The 20074-nt window shown below is 32.7% G+C and overlaps 1 protein-coding gene across 4 annotated transcripts in view; it reads right to left on the reverse strand.

Annotated features, from left to right (window-relative positions):
- Nha1 (Na[+]/H[+] hydrogen antiporter 1) overlaps positions 1–20074 on the reverse strand; it is a 572935-nt gene that overhangs the window by 450339 nt on the left and 102522 nt on the right. For 2 of the 4 annotated variants that reach the window (XR_013079781.1, XM_076766048.1), the window contains exon 1: positions 10373–11703. The exons of the other annotated variants lie outside the window; for them this stretch is intronic. Coding sequence is in view for 1 of the 2 variants with exons in the window: in XM_076766048.1 (XP_076622163.1) it covers positions 10373–10701 (329 nt within the window). In the remaining variant the exon portion in view is untranslated. Of the gene's footprint in view, positions 1–10372; positions 11704–20074 lie in introns of those variants that run through there. 4 annotated transcript variants of the gene reach the window in all.

A 20074-nucleotide genomic window follows, 5' to 3' on the forward strand; every position in this document is an offset into this window, starting at 1 on the left:
ATTCAACGTATTTATTAATTCTTTGTTGCAATATTTTTTTTTAAATATATTCAAGTGATACTTGTTATTCTAAGATTTTAGAGTCGTTGATTACGAATTTGAGGATCACGAAGAAATTTAATCCCACTGTTATTAAATTTCGACCAAAAAAATTACAAGAACCCTCTTTTGACGAGTCTTTCCACCAAAATAAAATTTGAATTAAGTATTCCAATATCAATATTTGTCAAATCTTTGTATAAATCCAACGTATATATTAATCCTTTGTTGCACAATATTTTTTCTCAAATATATTCAAATCATACCTGCTATTCTAGGATTTTAGAGTCGTTGATTACGAATTTGAGGATCACGAAGAAATTTAACCCCACAGCCATTAAAATTTTCGTTTATACAGTGTTTTTGACTTTTCTCAAATAATCCTCGACAAACTCTAATTTTTCAGTTTAATGAATTTACACCAGTTCGACTGTAAACTCTTTTCCTATTTTGCTGAGCAATCGAACTTGAATCAGCAAGATCTCAAAGAAATTTACCCCCATTACCATTAAAATTTCATTTTAAAACAAGTATACATAATTTTCATCAAGCATTGCTCGTAGAAGCTCTAATTTTTCAGAAAATATTTCACGCTTAATTTGAATGGTTTCGAACAACCAGTAAATATTTTACTCGTTTAATCTCTTAAACTAGTAATGTAAGCGTTTCGTGAGAAGCAAAGACAATAAAGTAAGGCGTGCAAAGAAGGCAAGGTGCAGCTGAAGTGCTGTTTCTAAACCAAACCGCGAATACTTGCTGAAGTACGTTGCAAGAAAAATTTTCTTTCCAGTGTTTTTTCCCCGGTTTTCAAGATCACCGATTCGTTTTACGTGTAAGAACATATATTTTTTTGCACGTTGTACTTGACACTAATATGCATTCAGCAGTTAAAACGTGACCCGAAAACGACCTAAAACGTCAGAATATAAAATCAAACGTGAAATATTTAACGTTCTCCTCGGACTTGTAGATTTCAGCCACAACGAATGACAATATTCGTGAACCTAAACTGACGCGTTTATTGTCTCACTATAGAGATATTTATGTATATTCGCTATTAGGTCTCTGTTATTGGTTGTTTCAGAGTTTGGAAAAATTTTATTCGTGCAATAGACTAATATAAAACGATTATTCGATTTACTATGAAACATCAAGATGTCCTTTAATTGTCAAGCCAGAAATTTTCGAGACATTCTAAATTCAATATAAAAATATACACAAATTAAATATCGATGATCTTAAAAAACTTAAAAGAAAGTGACGTGAGAAAGAAAACTTATCGTACACGTAATATATTCGATGATTGATATATTTCTTTTCGTATCGTCAAAACTAAAGCAGAAACACAGGATTTTTTATTTTCGAAACATTTATTATAAGAATAATAAATTTACTATTTTATAAACAGTAGAAGCAGACAAATTTTAGGAAACGTGAAATGCCTATTTTTCTATATTATTTTCCATATTTTGCAAACGGATTATAGATTTAGTTTTTATTTGCATACGCAATGAAACACTTGAATTTCATTTCAAAAATGTTTACAATTGATTAGGGTCTCTTATCCTAGTGCATAGTAAAAAAAAACAAGTGTTATAACGAAAACTACAGACATTCGAGTCGCGTCTTACAATTTTGCAGCCCAAAGTACCGCAAAATCATAAGTCACGAAATTAGAGACGTGTACGAAGGACTCGGAAATAAGAAATACAAATGAATTGTGCGAAGTGTGGAGTGCTGATTTAAAAGTTCGAAGCAAGACGCGGCGGAAGAAGAAGATGGAAAGAAAACGAAGCAGCAAAGCCAATATGCCTAGCGCAACGAGCGAAACGATAACTTTCAGAACGAAACCCTACACTAAATTATAGTTATACCACGTTTTTATTACAAAATTAATCTCTAATGCAAGAATATCATATTTCTCGAAATGTTTCCATTCACAAAAGACAATCGTAACTATCAATTAACCTATTAGACATTTCTCAAAATCAAATATAAAGTTCGTATCCAACATTCAAGAAAAGAAAATTCTATTTTTAATAGTTCAAACTATTTTAAAATCAGTTTTTTGAAATTTTCTTCAACTATACTTTACTTTCTTGAATGTCAGAAACAATTTTCAGCGATGGCTACTGTTTATGGTTTCAATTTCAAATGGAGCCAATGAATAAAATAGAAGCTTACATTGTATACAGGATGTTCGGCCAACCCTAGGAAAAATTTTAATGGGGGATTCTAGAGGCCAAAATAAGATGAAAATCAAGAATATTAATTTGTTGTTGGAGGTTTTGTTAAAAAGTTATTAACGTTTAAAGTTCCGCCTCTTCTGAATTTTTTTCTCGAAAATGCGCAAGATTTCGGGGATATGTCTATTCACCAAAAATGATTGTAATTGACTCCTGCAACCGAAAATAATTTTTTCAGAACGACTTGAAACACATGAAATTTCAGAGGAATCATTCATTCATAATCAGACATATTTTCTGTAACGAATTTTTTTCTCGAAAGTGGGTAGGATTTCGAGGGTATGTATGTTCACCAAAAATGATTGTAATTGATCCACGTAAGCGAAAATAATTTTTCCAGAACGATTTGAAATTTTTTCTTTCGTCGAAAAATTTAGGCACCTACCCCCTGTCGATTTTTCTTAAAAATTCGTTTTTCATGTGTAACTAATTGGGTTCACGTTGTACGGAAAAGTTATCTAATACTTTTTTATAGGTATCCATGAGCTCTACTTCCATGCTAAATTTCAATGAGATATGTTCACTATTGTAGGAGTTATGGCAGTTTGAAAATTGAACCAATTTTATGGGGTTTTTCTTACTTTACGGTGTCAAGGAACAACTTTTCGAATATTTTTGGAATTTCTACATATTCTTTGCCAAAATACGCGTTATTTGCCTTTTTAAACATTAAAATCCTTCAATCCGTTCAGAAGTTACGACGTTTTAAAGATTCCCATGAAATTTGCGGGGTACACTTCTAGCCATGCTTTATATTTTCGTTTGGGAATTTTTTTCTCAAAAGTGCGTAGTATTTTGGGGGTATATCTATTCACCAAAAATGATTGTAATCGACCCCTGCAACCGAAAATAATTTTTTCTAAACGATTTGAAACACATAAAATTTTAGGGGAATCATTCATTCATGATCAGACATTACATTTTCGATAACGAATTTTTTTCTTAAAAATGGGTAGGATTTTAGGAGTATGTCTGTTCACCAAAATGATCGTAATTAACCGTCAGAACCGAAAAGAATTTTTTCAGCCTGATTTGAAATTGTATAATTTAATCTTTTAATAACTTTTTAACGAATCCTTAGTCAAGAAATTAATATTCTTGATTTTCATCTTATTTTGACCTCTGGAAGCCCTCATTAAAATTTTTTCCAGGGGTGACCGAACACCCTGTATAAAGAATTAATTAATAAGAATTAATTAATTAATAATAACAATAAAATTAATAAAATTACATGACGAGCTATCTTTCAATGATCAGATGCCCGTAAATAAAGTATTATGTATTCGGTGGTTTGCTGTGAAATAGCTACGTCGATGCTATATTTATTCTAGCGCGAGTTCGTATTGCAATCAACTTCGTGAAATAAAAGAAACAAGGTTTTTCTGTTTATTAAAATTAAGACGTCTTTAACACCTTCTGCTTTAAGTGTGAACTTTTGGACAAGTATGTACAGTGGTATGCAAACATTTCGGGACAGTTATTGTTGGAAAAAAGAAAGATCAGTTCACGTTAAAGCGTCTGACCTAGTACGACTCATTTTTTTCGGGATTAATAAAATTTATAAAATACTGAGAAGAATTTGGTGTTGTGCTTGTTTCTTAGAAAATGTACTTGGTATGTCTTCACGAGCAATTAAACGTTTCTGTCATTTATGATTGAGTCGTTGTATGGGTTATCTAATCACTATTGCTTAAATTAATGCTGCAACTGTAGTAATCGCACAATTCCACTAGAATTATTTTGCATTTACAAAGCAACAAAGGAATTCAATCAGAAATGCCAAAATAATTATTTGAAGAACATAGAATATCAGTAACCAATTTTATGCAATTTCTTCGTGCATTATAATTAATTTCATTCGCTTCTTATATGCTTTTTATACTACTCGTACGAGTATGAAGAAGACCTGATCATATCAATCGAAAACGTTTATGTTTTATTGCTGATAACGATTAACCAACAAATCAAAGAATTTTTAAAGAACTCTTAAAAATTATGTCCTGGAAAAATTATTACACAAAGTGTCGAAGTTTTAGAATTCGGAAATACAGTACTCGCTGAAACGAATTAAAGTTCAATTGTTACGACAGAACAAAGATTTTTCACAATGTGTAATTGTCTGAAAAATCAAGGTACCACGAGTAAAGAAAATTATTAATTTTTTATTAGTCACGGGTCTCACAGAGGCTGGCTAAAATGTCTGACAACAATTATTTAGAAAATTGACCTTTCTCTCTAATAAGCAATATAACTAAAAAAAAGCAATACTATAATATGTAAAAAAATAACTTCACCGAATTCTCTGTATTAAATGATCAAGTTTATATCAAACAAAATGTACAAGATTATGAACAATTGATTGCTCGTATTATGCACAAATGCTTAAAGATCAATTCTATCAAAAACAGAGAATCAAACAATTCTTTTCTTTCGCTTTTATTAAAAAAAAACCGAGTAAAAATTGTAGCAATTGAATGTGAATTTGATCCATTCGCTAAACTTTGACTACCATTATCAATAAACATTTGTTATCGCAGGTAAACGTTACTGTACACTTTCAAAACACTTTTAGACACAGACTCACCCCCTTTACTTTATATTTACAAGGCAAAACCTTACATGAAATGAAATTTAAACCAGGAAAAACAACGGAAGACGAACAAATATTCCTTTTATTTCGAAGCGGCGCTTCTTTTTCAGTTTAACAATTTATCGTCTGGAAATACGCCAGCGTGCTTAAATATACGCGAAACGAATTGCACACTTTACCAACTCGCAATCAGTCCTATTTAAAAACACAATGTGGACGCCTTGAAAATATTACTTGCAGCCTCTTCGAGATGATTTAACAGACTGCATAGATCGACACCTAGGCGTAGTAAATGTTCTTCAATCATCCCGCTATTGTTGCAAATTCTTTAGAAATCTTTTGCTTTAGTATCTTGGCTTTGTGTAGTAATTACGGTTGTCGATATTCTTGCGTGATATTCTTTCTTCTTACGTGCCCGACAGATTCTGCAGAAAGTTTACGTTGCCGCGGAACTTTTAATCTAAGAGATAGGTGGCTGTTCCCAACAGAAGGGTTTGTTGATTGAAAAAGCTGCAACCCGACGTTAAAGCATTTTTCAACTTTCTCTTAGATCTTATCCCTTATTCTTTTTTTTTTTTGTAACAAGAACTTTTATATTGAATATACTCCGTTCATTTAAAAATGATTGACTATACAGTAGCAGCCTTTGACAATCCAGGTGGATGTAACTTACGTTGAATTTTTCAAATTTCTTGGCAGATTCTAGAGGCGCCTTGCAACATACAATTTTTAATATAAAACCTATGTGATTCACAATTGATTAAACTATTTAAATAGATACTGATGCTAACTATGATTCAGACATAGATACAGATACTAATAATAACTCACATTGTGATTTCGAACTTTTGTAATTTCTTGGAAGGTACACAAATATTTTGTTTTTAATTTTTCATCGATTCTAAATCACAACGACCACAAAAAAAATGAAATTTAAAAATATGCACGCAAGAAGATGAATTTTCTCAGGAACTCTATAGAAAAGTAGTTTTATTTAGACTTTTGTTAACGTTTGCATTTTCTTGGAAGATACACAAATAATTTGTCTTTAATTTTTCATCGTTTCTGGATCATCATGATCACAAGAAAAATTGATATTTAAAAATATATACCCAAGGAGGTGAATTTTTCCAGGAATTAGAAAAGTAGTTTTACTTAGACTTTTGGTAACTTTTGTAATTTCTTGGAAGACACACAAATATTTCGTATTTAATTTTCCATCGATTCTAGACCATCATGATCGCAAAAAAAATTGAAATTTAAAAATATGTATGTAAAGAGGTGAATTTTCTCACAAATTAGAAAAGTAATTTTATTTAGACTTTTGGCAATTTTTGTAATTTCTTGGAAAATACACAAATATTTTGTCTTTAATTTTTCATCGTTTCTGGATCATCATGATCACAAGAAAAATTGATATTTAAAAATATATACCCAAGGAGGTGAATTTTTCCAGGAATTAGAAAAGTAGTTTTACTTAGACTTTTGGTAACTTTTGTAATTTCTTGGAAGACACACAAATATTTCGTATTTAATTTTCCATCGATTCTAGACCATCATGATCACAAAAAAATTGAAATTTAAAAATATGTACGCAAGGAGTTGAGTTTTCACATGAATTAGAAAAGTAGTTTTATTTAGACTTTTGGTAACTTTTGTAATTTCTTGGAAGACACACAAATATTTCGTATTTAATTTTCCATCGATTCTAGGCCATCATGATCACAAAAAAATTGAAATTTAAAAATATGTACGCAAGGAGTTGAGTTTTCACATGAATTAGAAAAGTAGTTTTATTTAGACTGTTGGTGGAACAATCGTTCCGTTTTCAGTTGCATTATTCGCTACACTATATTTTCAAAGTTCTCCGAGGCAACGGATTTACGAAACGACGAAGAAATTGGCAAGATCGTCGTATTTTCCGGGATTTCGGTTCACGCGCGCCGTCTTTTTCAGTTGCGTGATTTATGTCAGTTGAATGAGTTTTTCATGCACGGGCAAGCTTCTCGGGCCGAAGCGAACGGGGGAAAAACTTCGTTGGAGATTCAGAAAGTCGTACAACGCGTACTTTCTGAAATGCGGACATAATGAAATCCATAGGAAACGCGGTACCGCGGTTGATTTAATCTCATTAGACTTTATGATCTTATCAAGGCGATTCGAAATGACAGGCTTTGTAACTGCCACTGTTACATCACAATCCCTGCAACGCTTCCTAGATCCGTTACAATCAATTTTATTTGAATCGCCTACCTCGAATAGTTTCGACTCGTTGTCATCGAATCGATCCGGAATAACTACTTCCAATACGTCTTAATTTGTGTTTGCAGAAATCAGCAATTCAGGAAACACGGGAAAATCATTTTCGATACGCGTTTTTCATTATAATATTGATTCTTATCAAGCACTACCCTATAGTGAAAAACAGTATACGAATTGTAGCTTCTCTTGATAATTACTTATTAGTTTAGTGGAAATATTGCAATTCTTCGTGTGGTAATAAAATATTACAAATGTTTTCTCAGAAGCCAATGAAGATATATTTTGTTTAATTGAATGGTTTGGGGGGATGAATATTTTCGTTTTAAATTATTTTGAAATAACTGTAAACGATTCAAAAAATTGAACAATATTAATGAGAAATAAAATCAGAAAAAAGAAAGGTAAGATGATATATTGTTTTGTATAGTGTCTTGAGTATAGTGTTTCTTACTGTACTGAATAGTCGCTAATAATCTTTGGAGTCGATTTGACTTTAAACGCTAGGTAAGAATAATACATAATACATGAATACCCAATCAAGGAAAATGAAAAACTCCAGTTTGGTATGTGGATTCTACTAAGCGATCATCGTGATTAAGTAATAATTGTCGGCACTTAGACCTCAGTATCAAAAAATCCAGTTTTTTTATGACGAGGCAGAAGTGATTTAAAATATAATTGAATCGAAGCTAAATAAAGTATTTAATTACTGATAACTTCATAAAATCTCTTCATTTTTTCGGTTATATTTATAAAAATGTTATTTAAAATTTTTGTTGAAAAGCCTGACCCTTGAACATCATAAACAATGGTTTTAAAATATAATTGAGTCGAAGCTAAATAAAGTATTTAATTACTGATAACTTCATAAAATTTCTTCATTTTTTCGGTTATATTTATAAAAATGTTATTTAAAATTTTTGTTGAACCTTGAACACCATAAACAATGGTGTTCTAAGTTCTAAACAACTGTATTTTTTGATTTTGGTATAATTTTCCACTGGCTAAAATAATATACCACGCTTGTATTAGGTAAATACACCTAATTTCAATACTACACTCAGACATTGACGCTTTCAATTCATTTCATTAATACGATCAGGATCAGTGTGGTAAAAGCATTATGATCTTATTTTTGGTAAATTGTGTACTTTAAATTTACTGATAATGGCAATATTACACACGCGATAATGAAGCAAAATTACCAACAAATTATGCAAGAATTTGCGAAAAAAGTGACTAATTTTGACGTGAAATCAGAATAATGATCTTTGTGAGTGATTTTTAGAAAAATTATACACAATTTTGTTTCTATATAAATGTTAACAAAACAATTACTATGCTTTTTATTACATTGTTGTGCAATTTTATATACATATGATAAAGGCATGTTCCTTAAAGATTAAATCATAACACGAACTGTTACTTTTACAAAGAAAATAATAATTTTCGTGCTCTAAAAAATTTTCCATTCTTCTATTTTTCGTTGCCATTCGAAGTAACGGTTGTTAAAAAATGTGTCGAGAATTAGCACATTTACCTTACTGGTTCGAAGAACGATCTTCATCGTTCGAAACAAAAATGTCGACAAAGAAATTCGTTCTAATAGTTAGATGCGATAAAATTATAATAAAAAATTTATAACATAGACATTCTAAATGGGGTAAAAATTATGTAAGCTAACTACGAGCTGCCTGCGAGCTTTTAAAAGACAATGTCACCAATGACACTGTCGAAAAAATTGAAAAGTTACTATAAAATATATGTTTGGAATGGATCAAATGGGATCGAAGTTGCGATTCACACCAAAGTTCTTATAAACATATATTGATAAATTGTTTAAAAAATATTTAATATCTATCTTTCCTCAAATAAATTATGTTTAATAAAATCCATATATTTTGCTATTATAAACTGTAGTTTTTCTAAATATTTATAGTTTTTGTAAAGATATACTAATAAATTTTTCTAAAAATATTTAACATCTATCTTTCCTCAAATAAATTATTTTCAGTAAAATGCCTATATTTTACTATTCTAAACTGTAGTTTTTCTAAATATTTATAGCTTGTGTAAAGATATACTAATAAATTTTTCTAAAAATATTTAACATCTATCTTTCCTCAAATTAATTATTTTCAGTAAAATCCATACATTTGCTATCCTAAATTGTAGTTCTTCCAAATATATACAAATAAATTCTTCTAAAAATATTTGACATTTATCTTTCCTCAAATTAATTATTTTCAATAAAATCCATACATTTGCTATTCTAAATTGCAGTTCCACTAAATATATACTAATAAATTCTTCTAAAAATATTTGACATTTATCTTTCCTCAAATTAATTATTTTCAATAAAATCCATACATTTGCTATTCTAAATTGCAGTTCTTCTAAATATATACTAATAAATTCTTCTAAAAATATTTGACATCTATCTTTCCTCAAATAAATAATTTCTAAGTACTTTTTCTAATTATATAGTAATAAATTCTTCTAAAAATATTTATCATCTATCATTCCTCAAATAAATTATGTTTATTAAATTCCATATATTTTACTATTCTAAACTGTAGTTCTTCTAAATATTTAAAATTTGTGTAAAGATATACTAATAAATTTTTCTAAAAATATTTAACATCTATCCTTTCTCGAATAAATTACGTTCAGTAAGAATCCATTTATTTACTATTTTAAAATGTAATTCTTCTAAATGTATAAAATTCCTGTAAAAACATACTAATAAGTTCTTCTAAAAATGTTTAACATGTCCCTTTCCTCAAATAAGTTATATTCAGTAAAAGGCATATATTTACTATTCTAAGTAGTTCTAAATATATAGTAATAAATTCTTCTAAAAACATATAACACGTATCTTTTCTGAACTAAATTTCGTTTGGTACAATCCACATACATTAACCGTTCTAATATGCAAGATAGCTTGAAAAACATACTTCAAGCTCGTCTAACTAATAATCCGATATGGTAACCAGTAATCTGGCCATCCATTCTGCCATGCGTCAACCGTGAAATTGAATCTCCCAAGATTGGGTCAGAAAAGATCTAGTTATAGTCACGCGGGGATCAAACAGTTATTGCACGCACAGTTTTAATTATTTCGCCGGTTCTGATCGATCCCGAACCAATTCCTATCCCCGTGGCGTGCTTCCAAAACTTGATCACGTTTCACTTTACCGTCCAGCGAAAATTAAGAAAGCCCGGCGATTCTCACCGTTCGAGTTCCTCCGAGAATTCGATCTTGTCCCTGATGGAGCTCGTCAGGCTGTAAGCCGACTTCTTCCTGTTCCCATTGATCCTGCCATTCTCGAGATCGAACTTGTGCTGCGGTATATTCTCCGCGCTTCCGTGGTTGCTGCCCCCGTGGGCCAGTATCGATTTCCCACGACCCTGATCGGAGTTATGCTCCGAGCTGGCGCTTATGCGACGATGATGATCAAAGGTCGGATTATCCGTCCCCAGGATCTGATCGCTGATGGAGACGCGTCTTTTAGTTAATTCCTCCGTCGATTTGTTTGTCCTGCCGCCCATGTCGATCTCCATATCGAGCTACTCCCGCGTCACGGGAACGATGTTTGCTGCGAGAACACACCACCGAAATGCCGCATGCAACGAGTTCGTCTGACTCACCCGGCGATTAATTTACGACCGATATCGCGACCGGGGAAAATTAACGAAACGCAAAGTATCAAAATGCCTCGATTGTCGATTAAGTAACACGGGACATGCGAAATCGCGCGATTAGTATCAAACGTGTCCCACGTTCGCCGATTCAAACAACAGATAATCACAAGATTTCGAGCCACCAGAGTTTCGAATTCTCCGTAGTCGTACGAGAAGTCTGAGTAAAATTTCGAAACTGAAAAACTGGATAAAGAACCGCGGAGAAGCACAATGGAGCGCGATTCGTTGGATCGTTCGAGGCACCAGGTCGTGTAGCGATCGGTTTCCGCGATTGACTGTCGATGGGATCGAGGCGGTTCGCGATCGTAGCCCCGGACGGGTCCCTGTTGATCGTTGACAGCAGAGTCGCGTGACGATGACTCCGTGAAAGTCCAAACACGATGATCCCCGATCGTTGATTAACGATCACGAGGCTGATAGGGGGCCCGTCGATCGTTAACAGTGTCGCGTGACGGTTTGTTTTCCTACGGGAATCGGTGCGCTAACACCTTGTGCCGATATCTTGACGGCTGCCTTAACGTCTATTGACACCTTGACCCGCTTTTCACGCGACGATCCTCACCGGCGACGCTCACCGAGAGCTTTGTTCACCTCGTTAGCGCGCGAATCAAGGTTGACTCTACCCGGTTCTAACTCACTTCCCTCTGTCGGATTCCGCTCGCTTTCCGTACGCGTCTCTAACCCGAGCTCAGAGCCATTTTCACGATCATCGATCGTCGCGACTGCCAAGTCCCGACGGATCGAGCCTCGACGAAGCTGTCGCGTTCATCTCGGTCCACCGCGGTTCGCAAATACCGTCGAAAGCTTCGTCCGTCGACGCTGGCGAACGAGCACGGTTAACTAGCGACTAAACGCCGCAAACTGTGCATCGCTCTCAGCTGTGTTTATGCGAATGGTGGGGCTGGTAAAAAGTGCTGGAAACACGGACACGAGGAGGGACTGTTACGGGACCGCGGTAATAATTGTTATCGCGTTGCACAGGATGGGCACAGCTGGAAACCTCATTGACAGTCCATTCGGGCCTAACCCACCGACCTGTTGTGCCCCTGATCGTCTCGGTGCTCTAGGTCGACACGTTGATTTAGCAAGAACCGCGAGAAACGCCAAGGAACGCATGTTCGTCCACTGAATAACAGAAGAACGCGATTATGACATTCCCTTCTATTGGTGATTTTCTATTCTTCCTAGGTGCCATCTCTTTCTTGTGATCGATTGTAATAGATCGATTAATCGTTGTTTTTTATACTTGACTATGTGTACAATGTTTACCATTAAATTGGACAATCTTCTGGGAATCGTATACAAGGATTTGACGATTATATTCGGCGAGAACTGGTGGAAAATATAAAGAAATACTCAAGCGATGAAACAGATTGGGCGTGCATAGTCACAGGAGGAGAAAGACAGGTGTACAGTATGTTTCGTAAGAACCTTAGCTTGATATCTAAGAAAGTAATAAGTTCGTTTGAAAAATTAAAAAATAGGTTTAGAGTGTACATATAATAATATTATGTATAAAATTTGTACTTTAATAGGTCGGTTCAGCGGATTTCTGAAATTGTAAACATATTAATGTCCACAATTCATACAAACGAATACATTCAAAGCTCGAAATTTGGAATCAACACTGGCCTACTAAACCTTCTAAGAAATAAAATACAACGATCTCTAAGCTTATTAGTGGATAAACAATTTGAAAATGTCAACGTTTTAATGAAAAGCATTGAACTACATTTTATTAAAAAATAACAGAAATTTTGTAGGAATGATACTTTGTCAAAGAAAGGGAAGAGAAGAGGTTTACTGTTTTTCATAAAATATATGTTTAAAATATTGCTTTAAGTTGTAGTACAAAACTTGGCACGAACATACAGGATGACCTAATATAACGTAATTATCTAATATTATGTAAAATCTCCTTTATTCTGGAGTATAGCCTCACAACGAGTTGGCATATTTCTGACAAACTTTTCTCCACATCCTTCTTATTCGACATAATTGTTCCAATGAAAATATGTATATGACTTCCACGTAATTTTAACTGCATAATAGTCTACACATTTTCTATAGGATTTGCATCAGGTGACTGTAAAAGACAATCTAAGACACTGATGTTCTTTTTTCTATGTGGAACACAGATAACTCCAATGTTTTGGATCGTTATCTTCTTGGAGTACCCACGTGTTCATCAAATCACACTCTTGCAGACTTTAATAAACAGTTTTCATATGTTTTTAACTTTGTGCGTTCAGCGTTTCGCAAAAACATTCCAAAGCATCAATATCTTAGATTAGCCCTCACAAGAAAATGTGTGAGCTATTATCAAGTTAACACTACGTGGAAAAGCTTGTCAAAAACATGTCAACTCGTTATCAGACTTATTGTCCACACATATGTGTGCTTTAAACCTATTTTTGAATTTTTCAAAAATACTTATCATTAGACTATTGATGTTTATGCATTTATAGGAAAGTTTAATTCTCTAAAAACTCCAGAATACACTTAATATGCAAAAATATAAGAAATACTTAAAGTAAAATACGAATTATTATATTTAGCGGTTCAGACAATCCTCTACAAAGCTCCCATTTCATTAATTCTACAAATAAAAATATGAATTTGCACAAAGATGCACAATGTACTTATTACTTTCTCAAATATCAAGCTTTTGTGAATCACACTGCAGTATAAAACTCCAAGATTTTCTATCGTCCATTTTCCTCGATCGCTCCATCTTTGTCCGTAGGTGCCATCTCTTTATTCTAATCGATTAATCATCATTTTTTACACTTGAATCTGTGTACAATGCTCACAATTAAATTGTACACGCCTTTTCTGGGAATCATATAATGGATTTGATTATATTCTATTCATCAAGAACTGGTAGCAAATATAAACAAACGTCCAAGCTATTACGAAGATCGAACGTGTATAATCGACGAACGAAGACGAATGATGACCTTCGAGGATTTTCTATCATTCATTTTCTTCGATAATCCGATCTTTGTTCGTAGGTAACGTCTCTTCGTTGTAATCGATTAATTATTCTTTTCAGTGATTTAAAGAATTAGGTAACTCTAAAATGTTGAAAAATACGATATTTTGTTTTTTGGCTTAAATAATAGTTTGAATTCATTATGCGAAAGTCTCAGTGTCGGAACAATGTTTTTGCTGAAAATTTAGAGCCTCAAACAATGACGTATATCTGCTTATATCTGCGTATATCAAACTTTAAATGCATTTTCCTCGAAACTATGTTCTACAAAACGGTGTGCAGAATTACTCCAGTTCTAATTAATCAATTGCTTTGAAAATTTATAGCTATCTTTACTATTATATTTACTAAGCATTGACGATCCGTTTTTTAAAAAATTGTCTAATAATTCTGCAAAATATTAGTAATAAAAACTCGATTTTTGATAAAATTCGATTTCAGGTTTCAAATATCTACCATATTGTTCATTTTTATACAAATTGAAATGTCTCATCGTCAATGCTAAGGACTTTTATCATAGTTAATGGAATATTTCGACAACCATTTTACCATAATCCTGCACACCAGTTAGGCATCAAAAAATTTAGTGGCTCGGGAACATGGCGCTGTGTAGGCTTAATTATAAATATTTTTTAAACATTGCCAAGAGTTTTTTTCAATACTTGTTATACCTAAATACAGTGCAAAGTCTCAGGATAATTGACTGCTTACTTTTTCTTCATTGTAGCTTAAAAAATTGCCTTGTTTTCCAAACCGCTAGAGTTACCTAACCCCTTAACTCCGTCTACAATGTTCGCTATTAAATCGTACACTTCTGTTGCGAGAATTGTGTGTCTACTGGACACGAAAGAGAACGACGATTATGCGATTCCGGAGCGCCGGGGATTTTCTGTCATTTTCCTCGATAATCCGATCTCCACTCGTAGGTACCATCTCTTCGTTGTAATCGCTTGATCATTGTTTCTGAAGCTTAACTGGGTATGCAATGTTTGCTATTGAATCGTGTAGTGGGTGGAAGTTTGTGTACTGTGTAGAAGTTGTATGTTTGAGGTAATCATTGCTTAAACTATGACTGCAACGTTACCAGAATTCGAATGACACGATCGATGCCTAATAGGCTACGTGATTAGTATGAGGATGTCGGCTATATTGCCTAATCACGGACGATGTAAGTATTTGGAGGAACAGTCAATAGAATATACAGTAACAGAAGTTGCTATTAAAAAGCGATATTGGAAAGAAAATTAGTGAACAGACGACTCCAGGAGCATTTACTCTCTTTTTATTTTGCTCTATAAAAAAGCAATGTTCAGAGCCTCCTGAGTTTCGCAAAAAATATTTAATATCGAGCAATAAAAATAAGTAATCTTTTTTACGAATATAAAAATAATCGAGTTTATTTCAATATTGTAAAGCTTTTTTTAACAGCATTCGCATTTTTAATAATTTCTATGAGATATTGTAATCGTTATATGATATCATTATCATTGAAACACTAAAGAAATTACAAGACCATATTGTTAGTTATTAAAAGTATCAATGGTTTCATGAGAGCACTATTAGTATCAATATCTTATCATTTTTCTAGTTGTACAGTCCCTCTTCAAAGACTCATCTCAATACAAAGAGTAAAAAATCTAATTCCTTAACACGAACGAAGAATTATCAGTAATTTTGTTACCACGTATAAATTGAATTCTTCATGTCAAAAAATTCTAAAAATTAATCGAACCAGTCGATACTATCAACAAGAATAATCGAACGAAATATGATGAAATTTCCAATTTTACTTAAAATAAAGCTATCAAAATATGAAAGATAAAAAATAATAGACCAAATCATTAATACTTTCGGAAATAACGCTTTTAGGTCATTTTTTTCATTACCAATAATCTGAGGATTACAAAAATAGTAATATTAAACAATGCATCGTACATTTTGCAAATGATGCATATCTGTCAGATTTAAAAGTATTTTCAATATTCAATTTATATTTTGAGAGATTGACTTATAAATTGTGTTCATATCGAGACATTGTTTTACAGATAAAATTACTTATAAATTTTTCAATTCGATCGATTTGTACGATGGCGTAGAAATGTCGTTTGGAAATTTTATTTAATTCGATTTAATTGTTTTTATCGATCTTCTGAACTGGTTCGATTGTGTTTCAATTATTTAACACGATTAATTATCAAGTATCATCGAATACCAAAAGGAATTTAAGGAAACAGGGAAGCAAAACATTTTCTTCCTGTATTGTACTGTTCAATGAAGTGGACATGTATATTTTAGAGCATTAAACGTTAGAACTTAAGTACACCTCCTCGAAGAATTTTCCTCGACAAAACAATCGTTATCGCGTTAGTCTTTGGGTCAAAGCTATTCAATCGCGCTGCCTCGCTTCCAATACTTGCAGGTACTCTGCAAACAGATCGTTTACAAAACACTTACTCTCTAATGATATCACGATTCGAGCAATTCCAGCATTACAAGAAAATTAATACTCTTCATTGCTACACGGAATAATATTTTCACATTCATGGTAATTAAAACGCTTATGACGATGAAAGGTAGACTTCAAAGTAATTTACAAATCGATACAGCATTTATAAATGCATGTATAAATTATATTTAGTGGAGCTGGAAAATTTGTAAACAGTGTATGTAATTTGTAAATCTATACTATTATAAAATTGTTTATTTAGACTAAATTAAAAGAACAATATTGGCATTATACACTCGGAACTACTACACACATTTAATTACTTTTATTCGTTATTCGTTATCTGGATTAAAATGTACTGGTTTAGGAAAAGCAAATAATTTATTTTTCGTTTAATGCTAACAGTTGTAAGATAATTGCGTATTCAAACGGAATACAAATTAGAAAGCTATTTCTAATTCATATACTTTCTAAAATTAATTTTGTCCATCCTCGACGCATTAACGCTTTTATCACCGTGCCAGTTTTGCATGCGTGGGTGTGTCCCCGACAATTGTTCAAATTATGAAAAATAGAATCATTGTTTAAATATTCACAGCGCGTGGATCGAGAAGTGGAAATGGTCTTTTAATATGTTTAACGACGCGTCCAATACAAATTACAGCATCGTTTAATATTCCACGGTATGAATGAGTACATAATACATAAATATCGATGTTCGATCGTCGCAGAACACGATATACGAGTTTTAAACAAATCTAAGAATTATATCCTACCCAACAATGCACAATGAAATCTGTAGCTAATGCAATAATAATTCTGTAATTCGCTGTAAACGTTGAATATTAAAGCATCTGACGACTCTCGAATCTGAAAAGTTTAGTGCAATGGAATAATAGTCACACAGCAAACATACAAATTTTCAAAACACACACTTTTCTAACGTTTAAATTTTAATAAAATACTAACGATTAATCACACGATGGAGGAGTGTCTAGTGCACAAAAAAATGATCAAGATTTTGAATTTGCCTGCATACTACTTCTCTTCAAATGAAAATAAATAATTTTATATCATATTTTATATCATGGATTTTAAGCCTGATTTTCGCTAATGCTACGTTGTTTTATTAAAATAAAAATGGTCCAGGAATAAATTGTGTTCCCTATCAGCGTCAATATTTATTTATTTTCAACTGCTGGTCTTTTTCTGAATAATAATGACAAAATTAATCAATGAATATGACAATATAAATAATAATTTATATTATTTTATTCACTGACTAATTTTGTCATTATTGGACAATATAAATAATAATTTACATTGTCTTATTCACTGACTAATTTTATCATTATTGTCCAGAAGAAGACCAACAGTTAATTATTAGTCTGTGAATACGACAATATAAATAATAATTTATAAATAATAATTTATATTGTCTTATTCACTGACTAATTTTGTCATTATTGTCCAGGACCAATCTTTAACCAACAGTTAATTATTAAATAATAATTTATATTGTCGTATACACTAACTAATTTTGTCATTATTGTCCAGAAGAAGACCAATAGTTAATTATTAGTCAGTGAATACGACAACATAAATAATGATTTATAAATAATAATTTATATTGTCTTACTCACTGACTAATTTTGTCATTATTGTCCAGAAGAATACCAGCAACGAAGAACAAATAAATATTGACGCTGATAAGGAACACAATTTATTCCCGAATCATTTTTATTTTAATAAAACAACGCAGCACTAGCGAAAATCTGGCTTAAAATTCGAAACTAATATCGTCTTTCGGATCGGGACGTCCTTGTCTTTAATTTCAGTGAACTTTGGATACCGTTTCAATTCTCAGTTTATTTTTACACGCGGACAAAGAGAACATGATTTTTCGGGAAACAAGTCGACGGAGACTTCGAAGCGTGTCACACGCCCGTTATTTCGATCGCATACGGATATCACGGATATCGTAATAAGTTAACGATAACCTATCTTCAAAGTATACCACGGCCAACATATCTTCGATAGATTAATCGCGCTGATTACGAAGGGATAATTATTGAAGCGCGGAATCTTACGCGTGCTGCAGCGCGCGAATTAGCTACGACATTCTACTTGCCTGTCATGTGCTCGAACGAACATAATTGAGTAACCAAATACTGTTTCAACGGTGTAAATACACGCTCCTGGCAAAAAGTACAGGCTCAGAGATGAGCTATTAGCTTAAACATCCTTAGAGATGCGAATAATTGCACGATAATTGTTGCTTAATTAACTTGTAAGTATCTTCGGTGCTCTTATGTATCAAGTTACTACTTCAATTTGTCATTTGCACGGTAGTTTCAGTGGAAGCTGATGCAAGAATGTTGTACTTTTATTAACTTCTGGAATGTGTACCAAGAATTTTGAAGGGAACCTTCAGTACGGACACGTTTATCATATTAGTCTCACAACCAGAAAATGAAGAAGTATTTTGAAGAAATATATTCAATAATAATTACAATTTGCAAGTTTCGTGGTAATCAATTATTTATTGTGCAGGTTTATCATGCACCGTATTTTGTGAGTTTTGTAGGGAACGATATACAAGGTGAGGCACCTAAAAGAGACTACCTAAATAACTCGTTCGTTTGGAATTATAGGAAAACAAGTATCAGGGAAAAATTGTTTTTCTAATTGATACAAGTTTTTATGTATGTTCTGGTAGAGTTTTTCAAAAAATACAATGACATATAAATGAAGGTTATTCAAGGTTACACAAGGTCAACTGTAATAGAAAATAAATCCTTTCAAGTCACTTCTATGCTTAAATCATGTGTCTTCTTTGCTTGTTGCTTTGTTGATATCGCTCTTGTAATCGTTGGGGCGTATCACTGAATGTAAATAAATATTGAATCACACATAGCATTATCTGTGCGTACTAATTAATTCGAATTTATCGATTGATCAAAGTACGTTGATATGAAAATATTATTTTGGATGGATTTTATGGGGAAAGTCCTAGCGTCAAGTATTCAACGAAATGTTAACATCTAGAGAAGATATGATAGAGCGTATGAGAGTAATGACTCATCATTTTGAATAATTGTTCTAGCAGTAAGTAAATTAGTAAGACATTACAGTTGACCTTGAATGACCTTCATTTATAAGTCATTGTATTCGTCTTGAAAAGCTCTATCAGAACAAACATACAAACTTATATCGTTTAAAAAAACAAATTTGACTTTTACATCTCCTCTACGCGTCCACGTAGACAAAAATTGTTGACAACTTTTCCTTGATACTATCTTTTTTCTACAACTACAAGCAACCGAGTTATTCAGGTGGCCTGTTTGAGACGTTTCACCCTGTATACGAGCTTTGATAAAACAAATCCCAAGATTTATTTAAACTAGATTTCTTTAAATGTAATCAAGTAACAATTACTATTACTACCGTATTTAAATTCGTCACGTTTCTTTTTCGTTATGGAGAATAAAATTGTTAAATAAACAACGTACCGTTTCAATAATATACCCGATTTGACTTTATCGACGAAGGTCTGGCGATACGTTTAAATATCGCGTAATTGTAAAACACTTGGGCGCGATTCATTTGTCATAGAAGTTTGCGCGAAGCAGCTTCGAGATCCCCAATTTCTCTTTTGGGCGGCTAGAAAGTCACGTATCGTGTTCCGTTAGCGAAAAGGAATATCACGCGAAACGCTGAAGGGGCGCAAGAGTTCGTAAAGCGATTATGAGAAAGTTCAGCGCAAATTACATTCCGCCGCATCACCTGAG

Source organism: Colletes latitarsis, chromosome 6, assembly GCF_051014445.1.
Source record: "Colletes latitarsis isolate SP2378_abdomen chromosome 6, iyColLati1, whole genome shotgun sequence".
In the NCBI taxonomy this organism is placed as follows: Eukaryota; Metazoa; Arthropoda; class Insecta; order Hymenoptera; family Colletidae; genus Colletes; species Colletes latitarsis.